This window comes from Mus pahari, chromosome 13 (genome assembly GCF_900095145.1).
Source record: "Mus pahari chromosome 13, PAHARI_EIJ_v1.1, whole genome shotgun sequence".
NCBI classification, from domain to species: domain Eukaryota; kingdom Metazoa; phylum Chordata; class Mammalia; order Rodentia; family Muridae; genus Mus; species Mus pahari.
Window position 1 is genome coordinate 30,682,249 of NC_034602.1, and position 17,057 is coordinate 30,699,305.

The 17,057-nt window shown below is 49.0% G+C and overlaps 1 protein-coding gene across 4 annotated transcripts in view; it reads right to left on the minus strand.

The window, feature by feature from the left end:
• Evc (EvC ciliary complex subunit 1) overlaps positions 1 to 17,057 on the minus strand; it is a 38,842-nt gene that overhangs the window by 20,609 nt on the left and 1,176 nt on the right. For all 4 annotated transcript variants that reach the window (XM_029545423.1, XM_021210863.2, XM_021210864.2 and 1 more), the window contains exons 2-7: positions 13,739 to 13,858; positions 8,358 to 8,441; positions 5,590 to 5,837; positions 3,937 to 4,021; positions 2,839 to 2,937; positions 1,295 to 1,432 (exon numbers count right to left, since the gene is read on the minus strand). In XM_029545423.1, coding sequence (XP_029401283.1) covers positions 1,295 to 1,432; positions 2,839 to 2,937; positions 3,937 to 4,021; positions 5,590 to 5,837; positions 8,358 to 8,441; positions 13,739 to 13,858 — 774 coding nt within the window. The remainder of the gene's footprint in view (positions 1 to 1,294; positions 1,433 to 2,838; positions 2,938 to 3,936; positions 4,022 to 5,589; positions 5,838 to 8,357; positions 8,442 to 13,738; positions 13,859 to 17,057) is intronic.

Consider the following 17,057-nt stretch of genomic DNA (forward strand, 5'->3'; position numbering starts at 1 on the left):
GCTCAGAAGGCCACCAACTATATTAGTCATTTTCCAGAAGTCCAAAAGAGCCAAAAGGCAGAGATGCGGATGTGAAATCATTCTGCTTTTGAAATCTAGCTTCCCACACCGTATCTTATCAGGACCAGAGCTGGGAAGAGTCGATTCATGGCTTGGGATGTGGGTGGTTCAAAGTGTGACAACACAGTCTAGCTAACCTTCAGCATCAAGGATCGCCGGAAGTCTAGTGGTTGCCTTTATGGCATGCAGAGTGTGTGTCATCTCTGTGCCTTGCTCGCTTACTTCTGGGTAGAACGTGCCCTGAGGCAGAGCAACAGGGCTAGGAGAAACCCAGATGTCACAGAATGTGACTGTCCATCATTGGCTGTACTTGGTTTAGATCCATTTCGGTCCACACTGACCCTGAATGCAGGTGGCACCATTCCGTGGAGATCCAGAATAAATAAAAAGGAGAGGGATCTGAACCCCAACATTAACTGTGGATGCAATGTGACCAACTGCTTCACCCTTCACTGTGCCTTGTCCATCGTAGATGGTAGCCCTTTGGACTGTAATCTGAATAAACCATTCCTCCCTTAAGGTGCTGCCTGGCGGGCGTTTAGCCACAGCAATGAGAAAAGTAATTGTGTCCCTCGAATGAATTTCCCCTATAGCCTCGGTCATTTACATTTTTGGTTCCCAGTTGGTGGCACTGTTTGGGGAGGCCTTGCTGAAGGGAGCATGTCACTGGAGATGGGTTTTGAGAGTTTAAAGACGTGTGGCATCTCTAGTCAGCTCTCTCTGCTGCATTCTTGTGTTCAAGATGAGGAGCCCTCGGTGCTTGTCCCTGCCACCATACCTTTACTCTCACCATTGGTGTCGCTGAGTCTCTGGGGCAGGGCCATGCTCTGGCAAATCTGAGTCCCTACTCCGCAGCACAGAGGGTGACAAGGGCACAGACCCATGGCCTGGAGGCCATGGGATAAAATGAGGAAGGAGTGTTCCAAGGAAGCCCTCTTTGGTGGCTTGTTTTGTGAGGCTGAGGGCTGGAGATGCTCCTAGAATCCACTCTACTATGACACAATAGGAATTGTGGCTTTTAGGGATTAAAAACAGCAGGCTGAAAAGGTAAATGGATAAAAACTTTCCTCTGTAAATCTCTGCTCTGTAAGGATACCTTCTCGGCCTATGAACTTCACAAATGGGGTCTCTGTCTTGGGATGGTGACAGTGTCACCTCTCTAGTCTTCTCTAGTCTCGTCAGTGTCACTGTTGCAGAATCTCAGCTCCCCACAGAAGAGAGAGGCAACACTTACATTGTCTATGAGCTGCTCCGAGAGCTCTCTCTCCTTCCTCTCCACATCTGCCAGGGAAACATAGCCGGAGTCGCCGGTGCCTAACATCTCTGTGTTCGCCAGCCTGGCCTGAAGTCCCTTTTCTAGTTCCTCCAAATCCTAGGAAGAGGGAAAAGAAAAAATTACACAAAGAAAAGCTAGTAAAACTCAAATCCCAGAAGAATAAATGTTTTTTAAATATTTGACAGATATTTTATCATATTTATACATATATATGAATGTGTGTGTATATGTGTGTGTGTGTGTGTGTGTGTGTGTGTGTGTGTGTGTAGTGAGGTGTTCTTGGAACAGTCTTAGAGTTTAATGCTGGACCAGAGAGATGACTTTGTGGGTGAAAGCAATTGCACCGTAAGCCTAGAAATCTGAGTTTGATGTCAGGACCCATGGGGGATGGAGAGAGAAACAATCCCACAGAGCCGCTCTCTGGCCTCACTCATGTCCTGTGGCACGTTTGCCCACACCCCACCAAGCATTCACACACAGAAAGAGAAAATGTTTTTAAGCTATGAGGGTACCAACTCTTTTACTTCATGAAACATTGCACTCCAGAATGAAGGATGATTTTCTTCTATGTCCTCAATCCTCCTGAAACTATAGCTAATACTTAGCAAACAATGAAACTGTATCTTTCAATCATTACAAACTCTTAGAAAATGTGTGTTCTCAGGACTAGGCAGGAATGTTCCTTCTTCCCTCACAAGGTTTCCAGGGGGAAGGATTATACATTACACCTCAAGAAGGAAGTGGGAAGTATTTGGTAGGTTCAAGAGCAGGAAGTGAGCCCTACAGTTTAGTTGTCCAGCTTCTTTCTCTCTGGGACAGTATCTTCATGTGAAGCCATTGATCCTGTGTGGTCTCAGCACAATGAACAGACAGCACAGGCTCTGCTTCCATGGGGAGGCTGACATGGTCCAGGGTCTTCTTGTGACAAGGTGGGCAACTGAGTCAGTTCTGGGATTCTGTGTTAGGAAGCAACACCCTCCGGGCTGACAACATGTCTAGATCTGCAGTCACTCCAAGCTCAGGAGGTGAGGAATGGTTCTTGCTTCACTGGGGCTGTGTTCCCAGGTAACCAAGGTGATGTGGAGCTAACTTCTTCAAGAGATATAAGGTTGTGATGGATCACCTACTGATATCTCCTACCAACAGTAGCCAATTCCTCCTGCTGGACCCAATAAACATGCTGAGGCTCATGCTGGTGGTCGCAAGTCCCCTCCATCAGAATGAGTGCAATCCCAGCTGGCCCCAGCATTCCTGTATGTGTGTCTGTTGTTTCTTCATTCCCTTGCTGTCCCTAGTTAGGGTTCCAGGAGCCAAGCTGCTGTTCAGCACAAGTGTCCTCTTTACATGGGCACATACACTCTCACAAGTTGTCACACTGTGTTCAGATGTATACTCTAAAATCCACTTTATGCATTAAAGAAAAATAGCTTATGCGTCGCATGATATGTTTCATTATTTTAACAATTTACTGAGTTATCTTCAGATACAGGCTAAAGACTTACACGCTCTTGTTTGGAAAGAATCTTCTGGTATAATTCATCATCAGGCTTCTTTTTAGGAAAAAAATCCAGGAGGCATGCTTTAAGAATCTGAATGAACATCTGTTGGCATAAGGGAAGTGTCAGGAGAAACATCTGGGTAGTGCCCCACCCCCAACATCATTCTTGCTGAAGGAAAGGACCTATATATAAAATATTATATATCATGGCAATGGGCTGTTCTGGATTTGACAAAGTTTCTAAAGAGTATTTCTTACCTTCCTTCCTTTCTTTTTTCCTTCTCTCCAGTTTCCTAATTTCTTCTCTCTCTCTTCTGACCCTCCCACCCTTATACTATGCACTCAATGCCTAACTACACTGTACAGAGCCCTTCATACCCTGTCCCCATTTCCACATGGAGACTTGCTTCCTTGTAAAAGAGTTAGAGACACCTCTACAGAATTGATGTGTAAAGCCCTCCTAGATTCCTGTCTCTACTGGAGATACCCCTTGAACCAAGAAGGACCCTCCTAGAATCAGGGAACCCCAGGAAATCCCAGTGGGTACCATCTCCATGGTGTCTAGTCACTCCACTGCAGGAGTATTATTATCCAGGTATCATTACAGACAACATCATAGTGAACATTCACACAGGGGCTGGGGCAGCCATGGTCTCTCTGGGACAGATACCCAGGGGAAGAGCCACTGGTCCTGTAGGCATCACATGCTTGGTTGTCTAAGTTTTCCATTCCCTCAGTGACGTGAGCAGGCCAGCCTCCCCACAGCCTCAGCTTGCGGGCTGTTGCTGATATTTGCAGTTATTGGCTTGGTGTCTTTCCCTGAACCAGTGCTCTCTCCAAGTCCTTAGCAGGTGTAGCCTGAGCCCTCAACTCATCTCTAGATAGCTCCCACCCCAGCTAAATAGAAGCCCATGGCCCATCAGTGACCCCGAATGGGTCACCACATACAGTGCCTGGACCTCACTGCATGACTCTCAGATTTTCATGTCTGCTTTCACCCAGATCTGTGCCCCTCACTCATCTGGGGCTCTGTGCACATAGGAAGTCTCACATCCTCATCTGGTCCCCAGGTCAGGAAGAGAGAGCAAATGTCTCCACCTACCAGGTGCTTCTCCTGCCTCAGCGCCGTGTCTACCTGAAGCAGGTCTTTCAGGTGAAGGCTGCAGACACACAGGTCAATGTCTACACTGAGAGAAGCATACAGGGGTCAAAGTGTCAGAAGGCAGGGTGAAGACAGGACCCTGGTCTCAACTTGGTTTATGCGGTGGCCCTGTCCCTAGCTCATGCTCCTCACATACACTCAGGGTTAGAGAAGTCTACACAGCTGCTGGATGTCTCAGCTGAGGAACAGTATCAGGACACAGCTTCTGGGACATGGAAGACAATGCATTCAGAGAGAGAGAGAGAGAGAGAGAGAGAGAGAGAGAGAGAGAGAGAGAGAGANATGGAAGACAATGCATTCAGAGAGAGAGAGAGAGAGAGAGAGAGAGAGAGAGAGAGAGAGAGAGAGAGAGAGAGCAGGCTCAGTGTACCCTCTCTAGAATCTGTCACTTCTGTCACCATAGGCCTTTCCTCAGCACAGATAGCCTTAGGCCTGCATGACAGGCAAGAAAGGGACTCAGAGAGCAGAGAACCAGGGCCATCAGGCACAGACACAGGTTGCCTCAGGGATCCTTCTCTCCCTCACAGATGAGTGCATTTGGATTAAAAACGCCTATGCACACTATTATGAGGTCTGCAAATGCAAATGTGAGAATGTGGTCCACTCCAGTCTCCCTCAGCCCAGGAACAACACCCTGGCAACAGGCCTCATCTCCACTCCTTCTGATTCTTGGGCCAGGGCTGTCCTCTGTTATTTGGATGAGAATGGCCCCCATACGGTCCTATGTTTGAATATCTGGTCCTCAGTGGGTGGAACAGTTTGTGAAGGATTAGGAGGTGTGGCCTTGTTGGGGAAGGTGTCACTAGAAGCACATGTTGAGTTTTCAAAAGCCCGTGTCATTCCTAGTTACCTCTCCCTCTGCCTCGTACCTACAGATAAGGATGCGAAGCCTGTTGTTCTAGTGCCATGCCTGCCTACCTGCTGCCCTGATCCCCACCATGCTGATCATGGACTCTAACCCTCCGGAACTGTAAGCTCCAATGAACTCTTTCTTCTATAAGCTGCCCTGGTCATGTGTCTTGTCTTAACAATAGAAAAGTAACTAAGACGGCCATGGGTTCCTGGAACTTCAGAGCACAGAGGACAACTGTCAATCATACCTGTGTCAGTAGACCAAGAAGTAAGTCTGGAGACACGTCACCTGTGCCTCTGAGATAAGGTGTCTGGATCAAACCTGGCTTATCGCTCACAGTGGTGGGACCTTTTTCACATCACTCGGCCTCTCTGCATCTCTTTATAAAGTAGGGGACATATTGCCTAATTTTGAATGGATCACTAAACCTGGTCCAGGCTCCCTTTGCCATGCAACGGAGGTATAGCCATGAACGACAGGGATCAGGCACTCAAATTCCTGGAACAATTTTTGCAGGTGCTGCAAGCTCTGCCCCAGACTCCCAAGGCATTTGCTGCACTACAATTTATGGGACACATCAGTGATTAAACACAGCTACCTTGTCACCTCACTCTGGGGCTCAGGCCTGGCTCCAATACTGTGCTTCTGTGTGTCCCCAGCTGAGTTACTTAACATTTTTGGTTCTGTCCCCTCCTTTGCACCAGCCACAGCAGCTCCACTGTCCTGAGGTTGCTCCTTACCTCTCACAGGCCAGAATCTCAGGGAATCTGCCCACCCGGAGGAAGGCATACTGGAGGACCCGGTCGTCGCTGTAGGTTGACCGCATGCTAGAGGAGGAGCTGGCATCCTCCTTGCCAGCCTGGCTCAGGCTGCCCAGGCTGCTGGCTGGCGAGGCCTCTGCTGGCTGGTGGGGCAGGTGGGGCAGGATGGCCGCCACCTGTGTCAAGTTTTCATGCAGCGATGGGTGGGAGGATCCGTCCGCCAGAGGCTATGAACAGAGCGAGACCTGACTGAGCTGACTGGCCGCTGGAGTGAGGTGTGCACAGACCCAAGCTTCCATCCCAGGACCAGGGTCAAACTCACACCCGAGGGACTGAATCATGGCCCATCTGTCCTCACACTTGTCTTCAGGGGACCAGCCCTCTTTACCAGGCTCCTACCCTGGAGCCATTAGGATCTGTCCCCACACACCTTGTGTTCAGCTCTCCCATCTGGGTAGCCCATGATGACCTCTGGAAAGCAGGCTTCTCTCCCTTGTCTCCTCTGTGGCTGGCTCAGCTCCAGGAACCCTCTGACTGCGTGTGCTGAGCATCTATCCTGATGAAGGGCATTCTTGCCACACTCTCGGTAGCTCCCACTTCCCTGACAGGCCTTTATTTTCCTACCTAAGCCCAGTGTGGCACTGGTCAGGGTCTGACCCCTGGAACAATTGGAAGTGTCTAGCTCTCTGTCTAGGCTTGTCCCTTGCTGCTGGGCCTACACTGGCTAAAGTGGCCCATACTCCAGACCTTCTCCTCGTGTGCTGCATCTGGGTCATCCCAGATTCGGTTGTCCAGTTGGAATCCACCTTTGCTGTGGCTTGCCTTCCTTGGGGTCTGCTGGGTCCCTGAGGTTTCTGACCATCTCCCTGTGGCCTGCTGCCTGACAACGGGAAGGGGTTCAGGGAACCCAGAGTGCCTGTGCCCTTGTGCTGCTCAGGTAGACACAGCCATACTGACATAGAAGAGCCCTCTGCCCACCTGACAGACAGCAAGGAGCTGAGTAAGCTTTTAACAGTGCACTAGGGAACAGGTCAGTCAGCCATGATTATAACTGGCCTGGCAGGGGTGAAGATCTTCCCTGACACACACACCCCGTCTGTCTGTCTGTCTGTCTGTCTGTCTGTCTGTCTGTCTGTCTGTCTGTCTCTCTCTCTGTGTATGTGTGTGTGTGTGTGTGTGTGTGTGTGTGTGTGTGTGTGTGTGTGTGTTGGATAAAAGTCATTCCTAGGGTGCTGCCCACTCTGTTTTTGAGGCAGGGTCTCTCATTGGCTTGGTGCTCACAGATTGGCGTGGGCTGGCTAGTGAGAGAGCCCCAGGATCCATCTGCCTTTGCCACCCCAGTACTGAGCTTCTAAGTGCACATCGCCATGTCCAGCCTTTTAGACATGGATCCTGGGGACTTGTTTGCGAGGCACACACTTGACTGACTGAGCCATCTCCTCAGTGAGAGTAGTCAAACAAGGGTGTTCAAGAAATCAGAATTTCTCTAGAAAATCTGCACTGGGAGGAGGCAAAGCCATCAGGGGACAGCTGTCTCCCAGAAAGAGAGTCACATGCCTGTCAGACCTGGCAGAAGGGTCAGCAAAGTCTGAGGCCACACCCAATGACTGCATAGTTATGCAAACCTCTCATCCTTCTGCTTGAACATAAGCTTCATGTCAGGACCTGGAAGTGTGGATAGGCTGCGAGTGTGTGTGTGTGTGTGTGTGTGTGTGTGTGTGTGTGTGCCAGTGTGACCATGCTGAATACATGCCCTGTTTCTGCTTTTCCATTTGTTCTCTGCTTTCCTGTTGACTCTTTATCTGGCCTCCTGAAGATGGGTAAACCCAGCTTGTCGGGCCTGCCAGTGCCCAGGATCTGACCCTAACAGCTCCAGCAGCACAAACAGATGCTGCCCATCGTGAGGCTTCCATAGGGAGAGAGTCTGGAAACGCCCTCTGGTGCAGGAGCTTGCTGGCTGAGCAACTTCTGAGTCCTTCCACACACTGTCTTGCCTGAAGTCCGAACAGCTGGCAAGGCAGAAGATTATCGCCCTGCCCCCTATTTCATAGCATAGCAAGAAAGGGCCATAAAGAGAGGCTGAGGCAGGAGGCAGGATAGCATCCTTGAGACTCAGAGCATATCTTCTTGAGTACCAAGATGCCAGCCCCCCTCCAGACACCCTAGCCCAGAACTCTGTCCATAGGACATTTTATGGGCTCACCTCTTCCCTCTTTTATGCCTGCTCTCTGCATAAAGACTCCAGCCAAGGGGCCCTGGTCATGGTTATGTGTGCAAGACCTATTGCCAAGTGTGGAGGGTAGAGTTGGCCTCCTCTTGAATGTGACCTTGAGCAGTCCATCCACCTTTTGGGAATGCTGCCAAGGGGGAATGCCTGATGCATGACAATCCCTCAGCTCCACATGAATGTCTAGGGAGCACAGCATCTGGCATCAACCCTCAGCCATATGGATAGAGACAGAAGCTGAGCCTGAGGCATCCATCGAGTTGGTGCCAGAGGGAAGATCCCATCCCACTATGGAGGAGCTGCTGTCCTTGTAGATTAAGCAGCTTCTGTAACTCCTGACCTTGATGTGGCCCCCATGTGACCCACACAGAGTCAGTTGGTTCTCACGTTTTGATCTGTTGCACAGCAAACTTTCAGACAGAATAGAAGCCCACATCTGATCCATGCCCTTGGATCCCCATGAAGCCCAGCACACCATAGGGTAAACTTCACTGATAAAAATGGAACCTGGAGTGCTCACCCGGAACTTCTGGTTGATGGGATAGACAACTCTGGCTTTCAGTGCAAATGCCGTGATGTTGCCACTCAAGGATGGCTCACACACCTGCAAAGAAGAGGTAGCAGCACAATGAACTTCCTGTCACATTAGAGAGGGACTGTCACAGCTCTCCAAAATGCCACTCCCACCTGCAACAATGGCTGCGGGAAGGAACCCTGACAGGCCCATTTGGATCCTTGCAAGAAGGATGGATGGATGGTTAGGTGGTGGATTGGTAAATAGTGGATGTAAGAATGGACAGAAGGATTGAGGAATGAGAGTGTGGATGGATGAATGAATGGATGGGTGGATAGACAGATGGACATATGATATGATGTATATATGTATGCACACATATATGTATATATGTGTGCACATGTGTGTGTGTGTGTACATACACACATACATATGATGGATGGACAATGGGATACAGTTCAATGGTCAGATGGGTGGAGAGACAGATGGACAAGTGGGATGTTGTATCTATGAGTGTATAGATGAAGGGAGACAGGAATACATTATGTGTATACATGTCAGTTACTTTTCTTTTACTGTGATAAATTCAATGACCAAAGTAACTTGGGGAGGAAAAGGTCAATTTCACCTCAAATGTTACAGCCCATCATTGCAAGGGGACAGGGCAAGAATCTGCAGACAGGGACTGATGCTGGGGCCATGAAGGAACACTTACTGCCTCGCCTTAGAAGGTCTGCCTATCTTGCTTTCTCATACACCCCAGGACCACCAGGGTTATCACCACTCAAATGCGCAAAAATATCCCCACGGCTTGGCCACTGGCCAATCTGATAGGGTCATTTTCTCAATTAAGGTTCCTGCTTCCCAAATGGCGCTAGCCTGTGTTGGGCTGATGTAAAACACATAAAGCACAGTATGTATAGGTGGGCAGCTAAGTGGATGGAGCATAGGATTATGCATGCGGATGTGGAGTAGGACGAATAAATAGGTGGAATAATTTGATGAATAAATGAATGAATGAGAAGATTGGTAGATGGGGGCTTCATGAACAGATGCGTGGGTAAGTAAATAGGTAAACATATAGATGTGTTGATGGACAGATGGATATATGAATGGATGTATATATGTATGCACATACATATGTATGAACAACAATGTGTGTATATGTATGTATGTGTGTATATATATATATATATATATATATATATGTGTGTGTGTGTGTGTGTGTGTGTGTGTGTATACACATACACACACATATATTTATATGGAGTATGGAAAGAAGGATGGACAATTAGGTGCATAGACAAATGCTTGGACAGACACTATCCTTTCAGTCTGATCCTTCATCTTTGAAGTAGTTAGGTTTTTAAAACCTTTGGACAGATTAATAAGCATCTTCTGAAGGACAATGGATCATCACCAATGGGAAAAACAACCACATGAAGTAATTGAACTTGGAGGAATTAGACCTCGCATTTCACAGCACAGCAGCATTGCTGTGGCCTACACTTCGTATATTTCAAAGCAACTGGATGATGCAGTGGCCACAAAGCTTCCCACCTCACAGAGGTGACGGGTGTGATGGCATCTAAGTCACAGGTTGCACATGCATCATCACACCGTGCTCACTAATGCAGATGATTATATGTGTCAACTAAAATTCTAAAGCAGGCATAGCACTGCAGGCTGTACACACACACAGGCAATGCTTACATGGGGTTTTGGAGGAGAACTTTGAACAAGAAAAGGCTGGCAGAGTTAGCCTCAGTCTGCCCATATAATCAACAGAAGGGACATCTAACCCTCAAAGATAACAGGCATGAAGCCTCCAAATGACTCCCTGGGACCAAGAAGACACTAGGCACTGAACAGTTGTAGTGTTGGTGTTCATAAGACACTCAGAGCCTCCTGGGCATCACCTCCCTGAGAAGCCACCTCTGGCGCAGTACCAATACGTTGTTCATCCTGGTCTCAGACATGCTCGCCACCTCTTCTGAGGGTTTTACTCAGTTATACACGGTGGCCTGGAACTGAATCTGTGGCTCAGGCAGGCCTTGAACTTATGTCTTCCTCAGCTTCCAAGCAGCTGGGATTATAGCGTTGCAGCCCATGCCTGGGTGCCCTGTGCGGTTTAAATCTTCTTATAATAGAGATGGAAGGAAAGCAGAGGAAAGGGGGGAAAAAAGAGAGGAAGGTGTGATTTCTCCATCAAACAGAGTGCAAACACACTGTGCCAGACAGAGAAAGGAAAGTGCACGTCTATGCAGGAGGCAGGTAGAGTTCGGGGTGCGTGTGGAGGCAGGCATGATTGAAAGGCCTGGCTGGGACCACTAGGAATAGCCCTGGCTGTGTGACGCTCTACCCTTAAGGATGCCTGTGTGACCGCCTGTATCCTGCAGGACTGGAGGGCTGGCCCACTCTGCTTTGGACAAGAGATGGAGGACGTGATAGCCCTGAATGTGTGGAGGCAAAAGCAGCCAGATCCGGTTACCTGGACAGGACCCAGAGACTTCAGCATTTTTATAGTGCTCTTCACTGAATCTAAACGTTCCAAATCTGCTGGTTCCATCCCCCACCCCCACACTCTGAGACGCAATGATCCAGGAAATGGGTTGCTTGTGCAAAGTTACAAGGTAGAACTTCAGCCAAAACAAGGCAGTGGTTCAGAACATTGGCGAAGATGTCTCTGTGGGGGAGAGAACGCTGTTTCCCTCATTGGCCCTAAGGTTTTCTTTTCAACCCTGCAAGTTGCCTGCAAGGGTTGCCTCGTCCCTCATCTTCATTGGCAAAGGCAAAACAGAAGATGCAGGCTGTGGAGCAGCAGGCCTCAGAACCCTTCTGGAAGTTTCTGCGTGCTTTAACCAACAGGGCTACTCATTAAACAGAGTTCATCTAAGTAGCAACAGGACAGATCACAAGGCCGGGGTTCTCTGTGCACAGGAGAGGTGGCTGGGCTCTCCAGGCAGAAACACAGCCGAATAGAGGCAGATACTTAACTCAGCTCTGGGCAATCATTAGCCTGGCGATGGGCGCCTGCCAGGCACTGAGGCAGCTTGCAGGCTAAACCTTACTAGGCTGAAGGAAGCTGAGGTAATCTCCCACTGCTGCCGCCCCGATGGAGTACCATCTAAGACAGGAACGGTGGCATGACCCTGGGCACTCTGTGGGGGACCTCTGTGACTCTCACAGCGAGGGGCCTGAGGCTCAGACAGGTGACGTTTGCTGACCAACACCACAGAGCAAATGTACAGCAGAGCTGGGATTGGTCTGTCCTGGGGAATTGAAGCCAGTGCTGCTCCCATGGGATCCAGAGCCACCTTCCATATGAGGGGTTTAAAAAGCTTTATCGATATAGAATTCATACCCTGTAAATCACACTTGTATAATATGCAACAATCGTCTTTAGTGTTTCCCCAATATCAGAAGTATCACATAGGCAATGTCAGAGTGGCTCATTGTAGCAGAGAAGCCATGTGCTCTCTAGTGGTTACCTACCTTCTCCTGGCCACCACTCAGCTACTTCCTGTCCATATAAATGTCCCATGTATTTCGTTTCTGGTTCCACTCATGACTGGCTTTCTTCACTTTGGATAACAATGGCCAGGTCACAATGCGTATCAGTACTGTGCTCATTCTCATGGTCAATAACATCCAGCAAGGATAGATCACAACTCTGTTTTGTTTGAGTCTTGGTTTCAATATGTAAGGCAGACCAGGCTCAAACTCACAATCCTCCTGCCTCAGTACTAATGCAGCCCACCCTGCCTGAATGATAGACCACATTCTGCCCATGCATTTCTTGGCTGATGGTCATTTGTGTTCTTTCCAGTCTGGCTGTTGTGGACCAAGCTGGACATCTGTGTACAAGCACTTGTGTGGACATAGTTTTCCCTGTCTGTGAGAGGAATCTTAATGGTATGCAGGGAGGGGCAAGACACTCCAGAGAGATGAAGGAAAAGAGAAAGACAGAGAGATCCCACATACTCCAAACTCTCACACACATTGTCTCAGGCACCCACAGAGAGTCACCAAGGCAGACAAGGCTAGGAAGCTCTCCACAGAGACACAAACCCCAAACAATGCAGAGACACACAGGGAACAGACACGAGAGCAAGATTTAGAGAGACACATTATTGTGGATGGACTGTAGCTCCTGGGTCCACAGGCCCTTCAGGGTCCCGGAATCCCAGCATCGCTCTTTACCTCCACAGCCTCCCTGAAGCATTGAGGTTTGGGGTCTGCAGGCTAGGCTCTCTCCCAGGAAAGAATGGGGTTACTGACATCTGTGGGAGGCACAGGCAACTTGAGAAAACAAGCTGCTACCCTGATTTGATTTCTAGACTTTGGAGAAGGTGGCTTCAAAGCCCAGGCCCTCTACATGACCAGCAGAGAAACCCAAGAGGGAGGAGCCTGAGAAATGGGGTAGGTAGGGTGTGGACGGCAGCAGTGCTTGCTCTGCAGGCAGCAGACAGATATCAGGATGCATCTGAACTTGGCCACTCCCCAGGTTGGAGACCCAGGGAAGTGGTCCGTTTCTTTGAACCTCAGTTTTCCCCATCTGAACAATAAGGAAAGCTGAAGGATAGTGTTCTGAGGGCACAAACCCACCGAACATTATACCCTGCCTCAACTTAGAGTGTGCAGAGGTGCCTGGGACATTTCTTGGGGCACCAGGGAATGTCAAGTGATGTCCCTCCGTCCCTACTGAGGGAGTGCACCCTGGCCATGTTCCACGGACCAACTGAAGCAGAACAGGGAAGACCTGGGCAGGAAGAATCCATCTTTTAGGATCGGTGCAAGGTGCCCAGCCTTCCCTTGGCTTCCTGTTAACTTAGAGTAATAATTTTTAGTTAGAGAATAGAATTGGGGCTTGGCCGATAACACCTAGGTTCTAAGAACAACCAGTCCAGCAACCAGACATTCAGGAGCTGCTGAGTGACTTGCAGTGGTGTGCTCACATTGATTCCCCCACTTTTTATTGAGGGGGAGGGGGAAGAGGCCCAGGTGTGGCTATGCAAAGAAATGGGCAAGTGTTAGTAGCCGGGTATTGTGGGACCCAAGACATAAAGAGAACAGGGCACTCTCCACACAAAACTCTAGTCATACCATGGTCATACAAACCCTACCTGGGGTTGCTTCTTGAATAAGTGTAACCAGAGAAGGGCATTGGAAAGCTTTCTGGGGTATTGGGACTGTAATTATGAGGGAGCATACCTTTGTCAGAATTCATACAACTGTGGACTTAAAAATCTGTGCCTTTTACTATACAGTCATGACAATTTCTGGGGAAATAATACATCCAGTGGTTGTAGCACAATACCTTGGCTTCCAGGAAGACAGTCCCACACCCAGCATGTGCCCATAGAAACACCCAGACCCAAACTAACCTCAGGGGCATCTTCATCCCGAGTGGTTTCTCTCTGGCGCCTCCTGGCTTGAGAGCCAGTGTCCCGTAGGCTCTGTGCAGGGGGCTCTGAACTCCTGAGCAGATGTTTCCTGTCATCTTTCTAAAACCACAAAGGGGGTGGAGAGAAGCCAGATGCTGAAGTCAATCAGCCTGTCTGTCCCCCTGGACTTCAGCCACCAGACCCCTACCCAGCAGTCACCTCTGCTCACCCTGTGCCCTTCCTGGCCCCCACTCGCCCACCAAGGATGTAGTAGAGTCCTTTAAAACCACCCAGGCCACCCAGTCTATCTTTCTAAGAAATCCGCTAAGGTGCATATTTCAGTTGTCCCCAAGACTCCGGGCACCACTGGGAGCAAAGCTTGCAGTGCTTCTCTGCTTCTGTCCTTCACTTTTTTCTGCAGCTTGGATGGAAGACTCCGACAGAAGCAACTGTACCCTCGTGCAGTCATTTCTCTCTGCTCTAGGTTGTGGTATGACTTAGCCGCTTCAGGGTCCTGCTTTGACTTCTGCACAGTGATGGACTGCCCTGTGCTAAAATACACCCTGCCCAGTGGCTTGCTGTCAGATTTGTCTCATCACAGCAACAGACAGGAAAGCAGAACAGAAGCTGCTATCTCTTTGCATGGGATAGGCAGACGCTATTTCCCCTGCTGTTCTCCATATAGCCACTGGACAATTTTAAAAATAATGATCTTCGGTTACCTTCAATAGAGGAGTGACTTCTACTGTGGACTACAAACCAGCAGTAGGTGTGTGACCTGCAACCCCACCACCTTGCAGATGTCAGCACCGATACGGACAGGTTTCCTACCAGCTTGTTTGGGTGGATGGGAACCCAGTCAGGCACTTCCCTGTGCCCACTCTCCTTGTCAAGTAAATGTCCTTGTTGTAGCTCAGACAGTCCAGCTTCCTGCAGTCATGTTTCCTGTTTTAGGAGACTGTGATCCTGAAACCCTGTCTAGCATTCCAAAGTACCAGAGGGCCATGATGTACCCAACAGAGAAAAGGTCCTTGTGAAAGAGGATCTGGTCCCAGCCAGAGTTCTTGGGCTTTTGGCTGTGAGTTCCAAAGAGAGAATTAACAATATGCAGCCAATGGCATTTCTTTAAATAGACACAGGGTCACTTTGAAGGTAGACTGATGGAAAAAGAGGCTCAAGGGACTTGACACAGTATTCCCCAGGCAAAGGCTTAGTGTTCACCTGTTCTGAGCACAAAACAAGTTTGAGGACCATAACTATAATGGATAAGGAGACTAGGCAGCAGGTATAATTCTGTTAGGGGTCGGCTCACTTAGAAAGTGCTTGCCACGGATGCCTGGGAGCTCAGCTGAACTCCCAGAACCCACATCAAAAAAGCCAAGTATGGGTGTATGTGCTCTCAACCCAGCGCGAGGGAGGAGGACACAGGTGGACAGACAGCCTCACCTGCTCGCCTAGCCCAGTGAGAGACTCTGTCTCCGAACGGTTAGCAGTGTCTAAGGACTGATAACAAGGTTGACCTCTGCCCTTGACATGAGCACACACATGCAAACAGGTGTCTGGATGCATACATGCACTTATATACACATGAACATGCATGCACACCTACCCACATAGGAGCCAGGAGGATGGTTCAGTGTAAAGACAGCTGTTACTAAGGTTTCTGACCTAAGGACTGTCTTCTGAACCCACATAGTGGGAGGGGAGAACTGATTTGAGGGGAATGCCTTCAGAGCTCCACAAGCATGCTGTGTCATAGGTGTGTGCTCAAAAACGTGCTCCCTGGCACACACACACACACACACACACACACACACAGAGAGAGAGAGAGAGAGAGAGAGAGAGAGAGAGAGAGAGAGAGAGACAGAGACAGAGACAGAGACAGANGAGAGAGAGAGAGAGAGAGAGAGAGAGAGAGAGAGAGAGAGAGACAGAGACAGAGACAGAGACAGAGACAGAGACAAAGGCAGACAGACAGAGAAAGAGAGACAGATAGTCAGTTAGAGCCAAGGACAGACAGACACATGCACAGAAACAGGCAGACAGAGACAGATACACACAGAAAGAGGCAGAAGAGAAAGAGCCAGGAACACACAAACACAGACACACACACAAACTCACACACACACACAGACACACAGAGACAGAGACAGAAAGACAGAGATACACTCAGAGAGACAAGACAGACCCAGGGACAGACACACAGACACACACACACACAGAATTGCCGTTTTGCCTCGATGAACTTGTTGTGCACTTAATTAGTCAGGGTTATGATTCAGCATCAGAAGGGTACCCAGCCTTGTTCCTGACACTGAAGAGAAGCCTCTTAGACAAAGTTTGTTTGAGAACAAACTTAAAGGAGGGAGCAAGCCTCTGAGGTCCCAGGAGAAGGGCGTGAGAGCAATTGCAAAGAGCTTGACGCAGACACAGGCCTGGCCATGTCAGATGTTCAGAAAGCCCATGTGCCTGAACCAGGGTGGATCTCTGGGCAGAAAGGACAGATGCTACAGCCCAAAATTCCAGGATGCTTTGTTTAGCAGTTGCTGGCTGTGTTAGGGAATAGTAATACACCCAGGGTCAGAAGCAATTTCTACTTCCACACTTAGAAGTGGGCAGGAGGTCAAGGGTCACAGTGATTTAAGGACAAACTCAAGAAGGGGAAAACCCCAAAACAAACTGCAGAGGGCTGAGGAGACACAAGACAACAGCCAATTACAGTGTCCTCAGAGAGAGAGAAGAGAGAAGAGAGAGAGTCTACTCACAAACTGGCAGTTTAGGATCAAAACGGAGGGCTTGGGGGATAGAAAAGAACTCTTGAACATGAAAACATAGAAGGTGTATTCTCATAAGAATAAAACTGAAGAAAGCCTTCCAAAACACACACACACACACACACACACACACACACACACACTCCATCCAAGAGTTCAGGACTGCTCACAATCGTAGCTGACTAGCACAAAGGGTTATACATGAAGAGACTTGATGAAGGAGAGAAAGGATAGGTCAAATCAATCCAGACAGGTGTGAGTTCTTGAAAGAAGTGAGAGACCAAGAAAAATAACCCTCAACCTAACATGTTTCTAGCTGGAGAAAGCCAATTCCTCCGCACAACAGAGGAAATCTGGAAGAATCAGAACTGCCAGAAGCCAGAGTGCCCAATGGATCTTTCCACAACTAATCAGATGTCTGCTCCTCTGTGCCAGGAGCGTCCCTGAACATTTACACAGTTGCCAGTTAGAGCATTGCTTTCCCCCCCCCCCCCCCCCACCCCCCCCGCATATGCTTGTTGCCTTGCTAGGCTGCTTAAACCTTT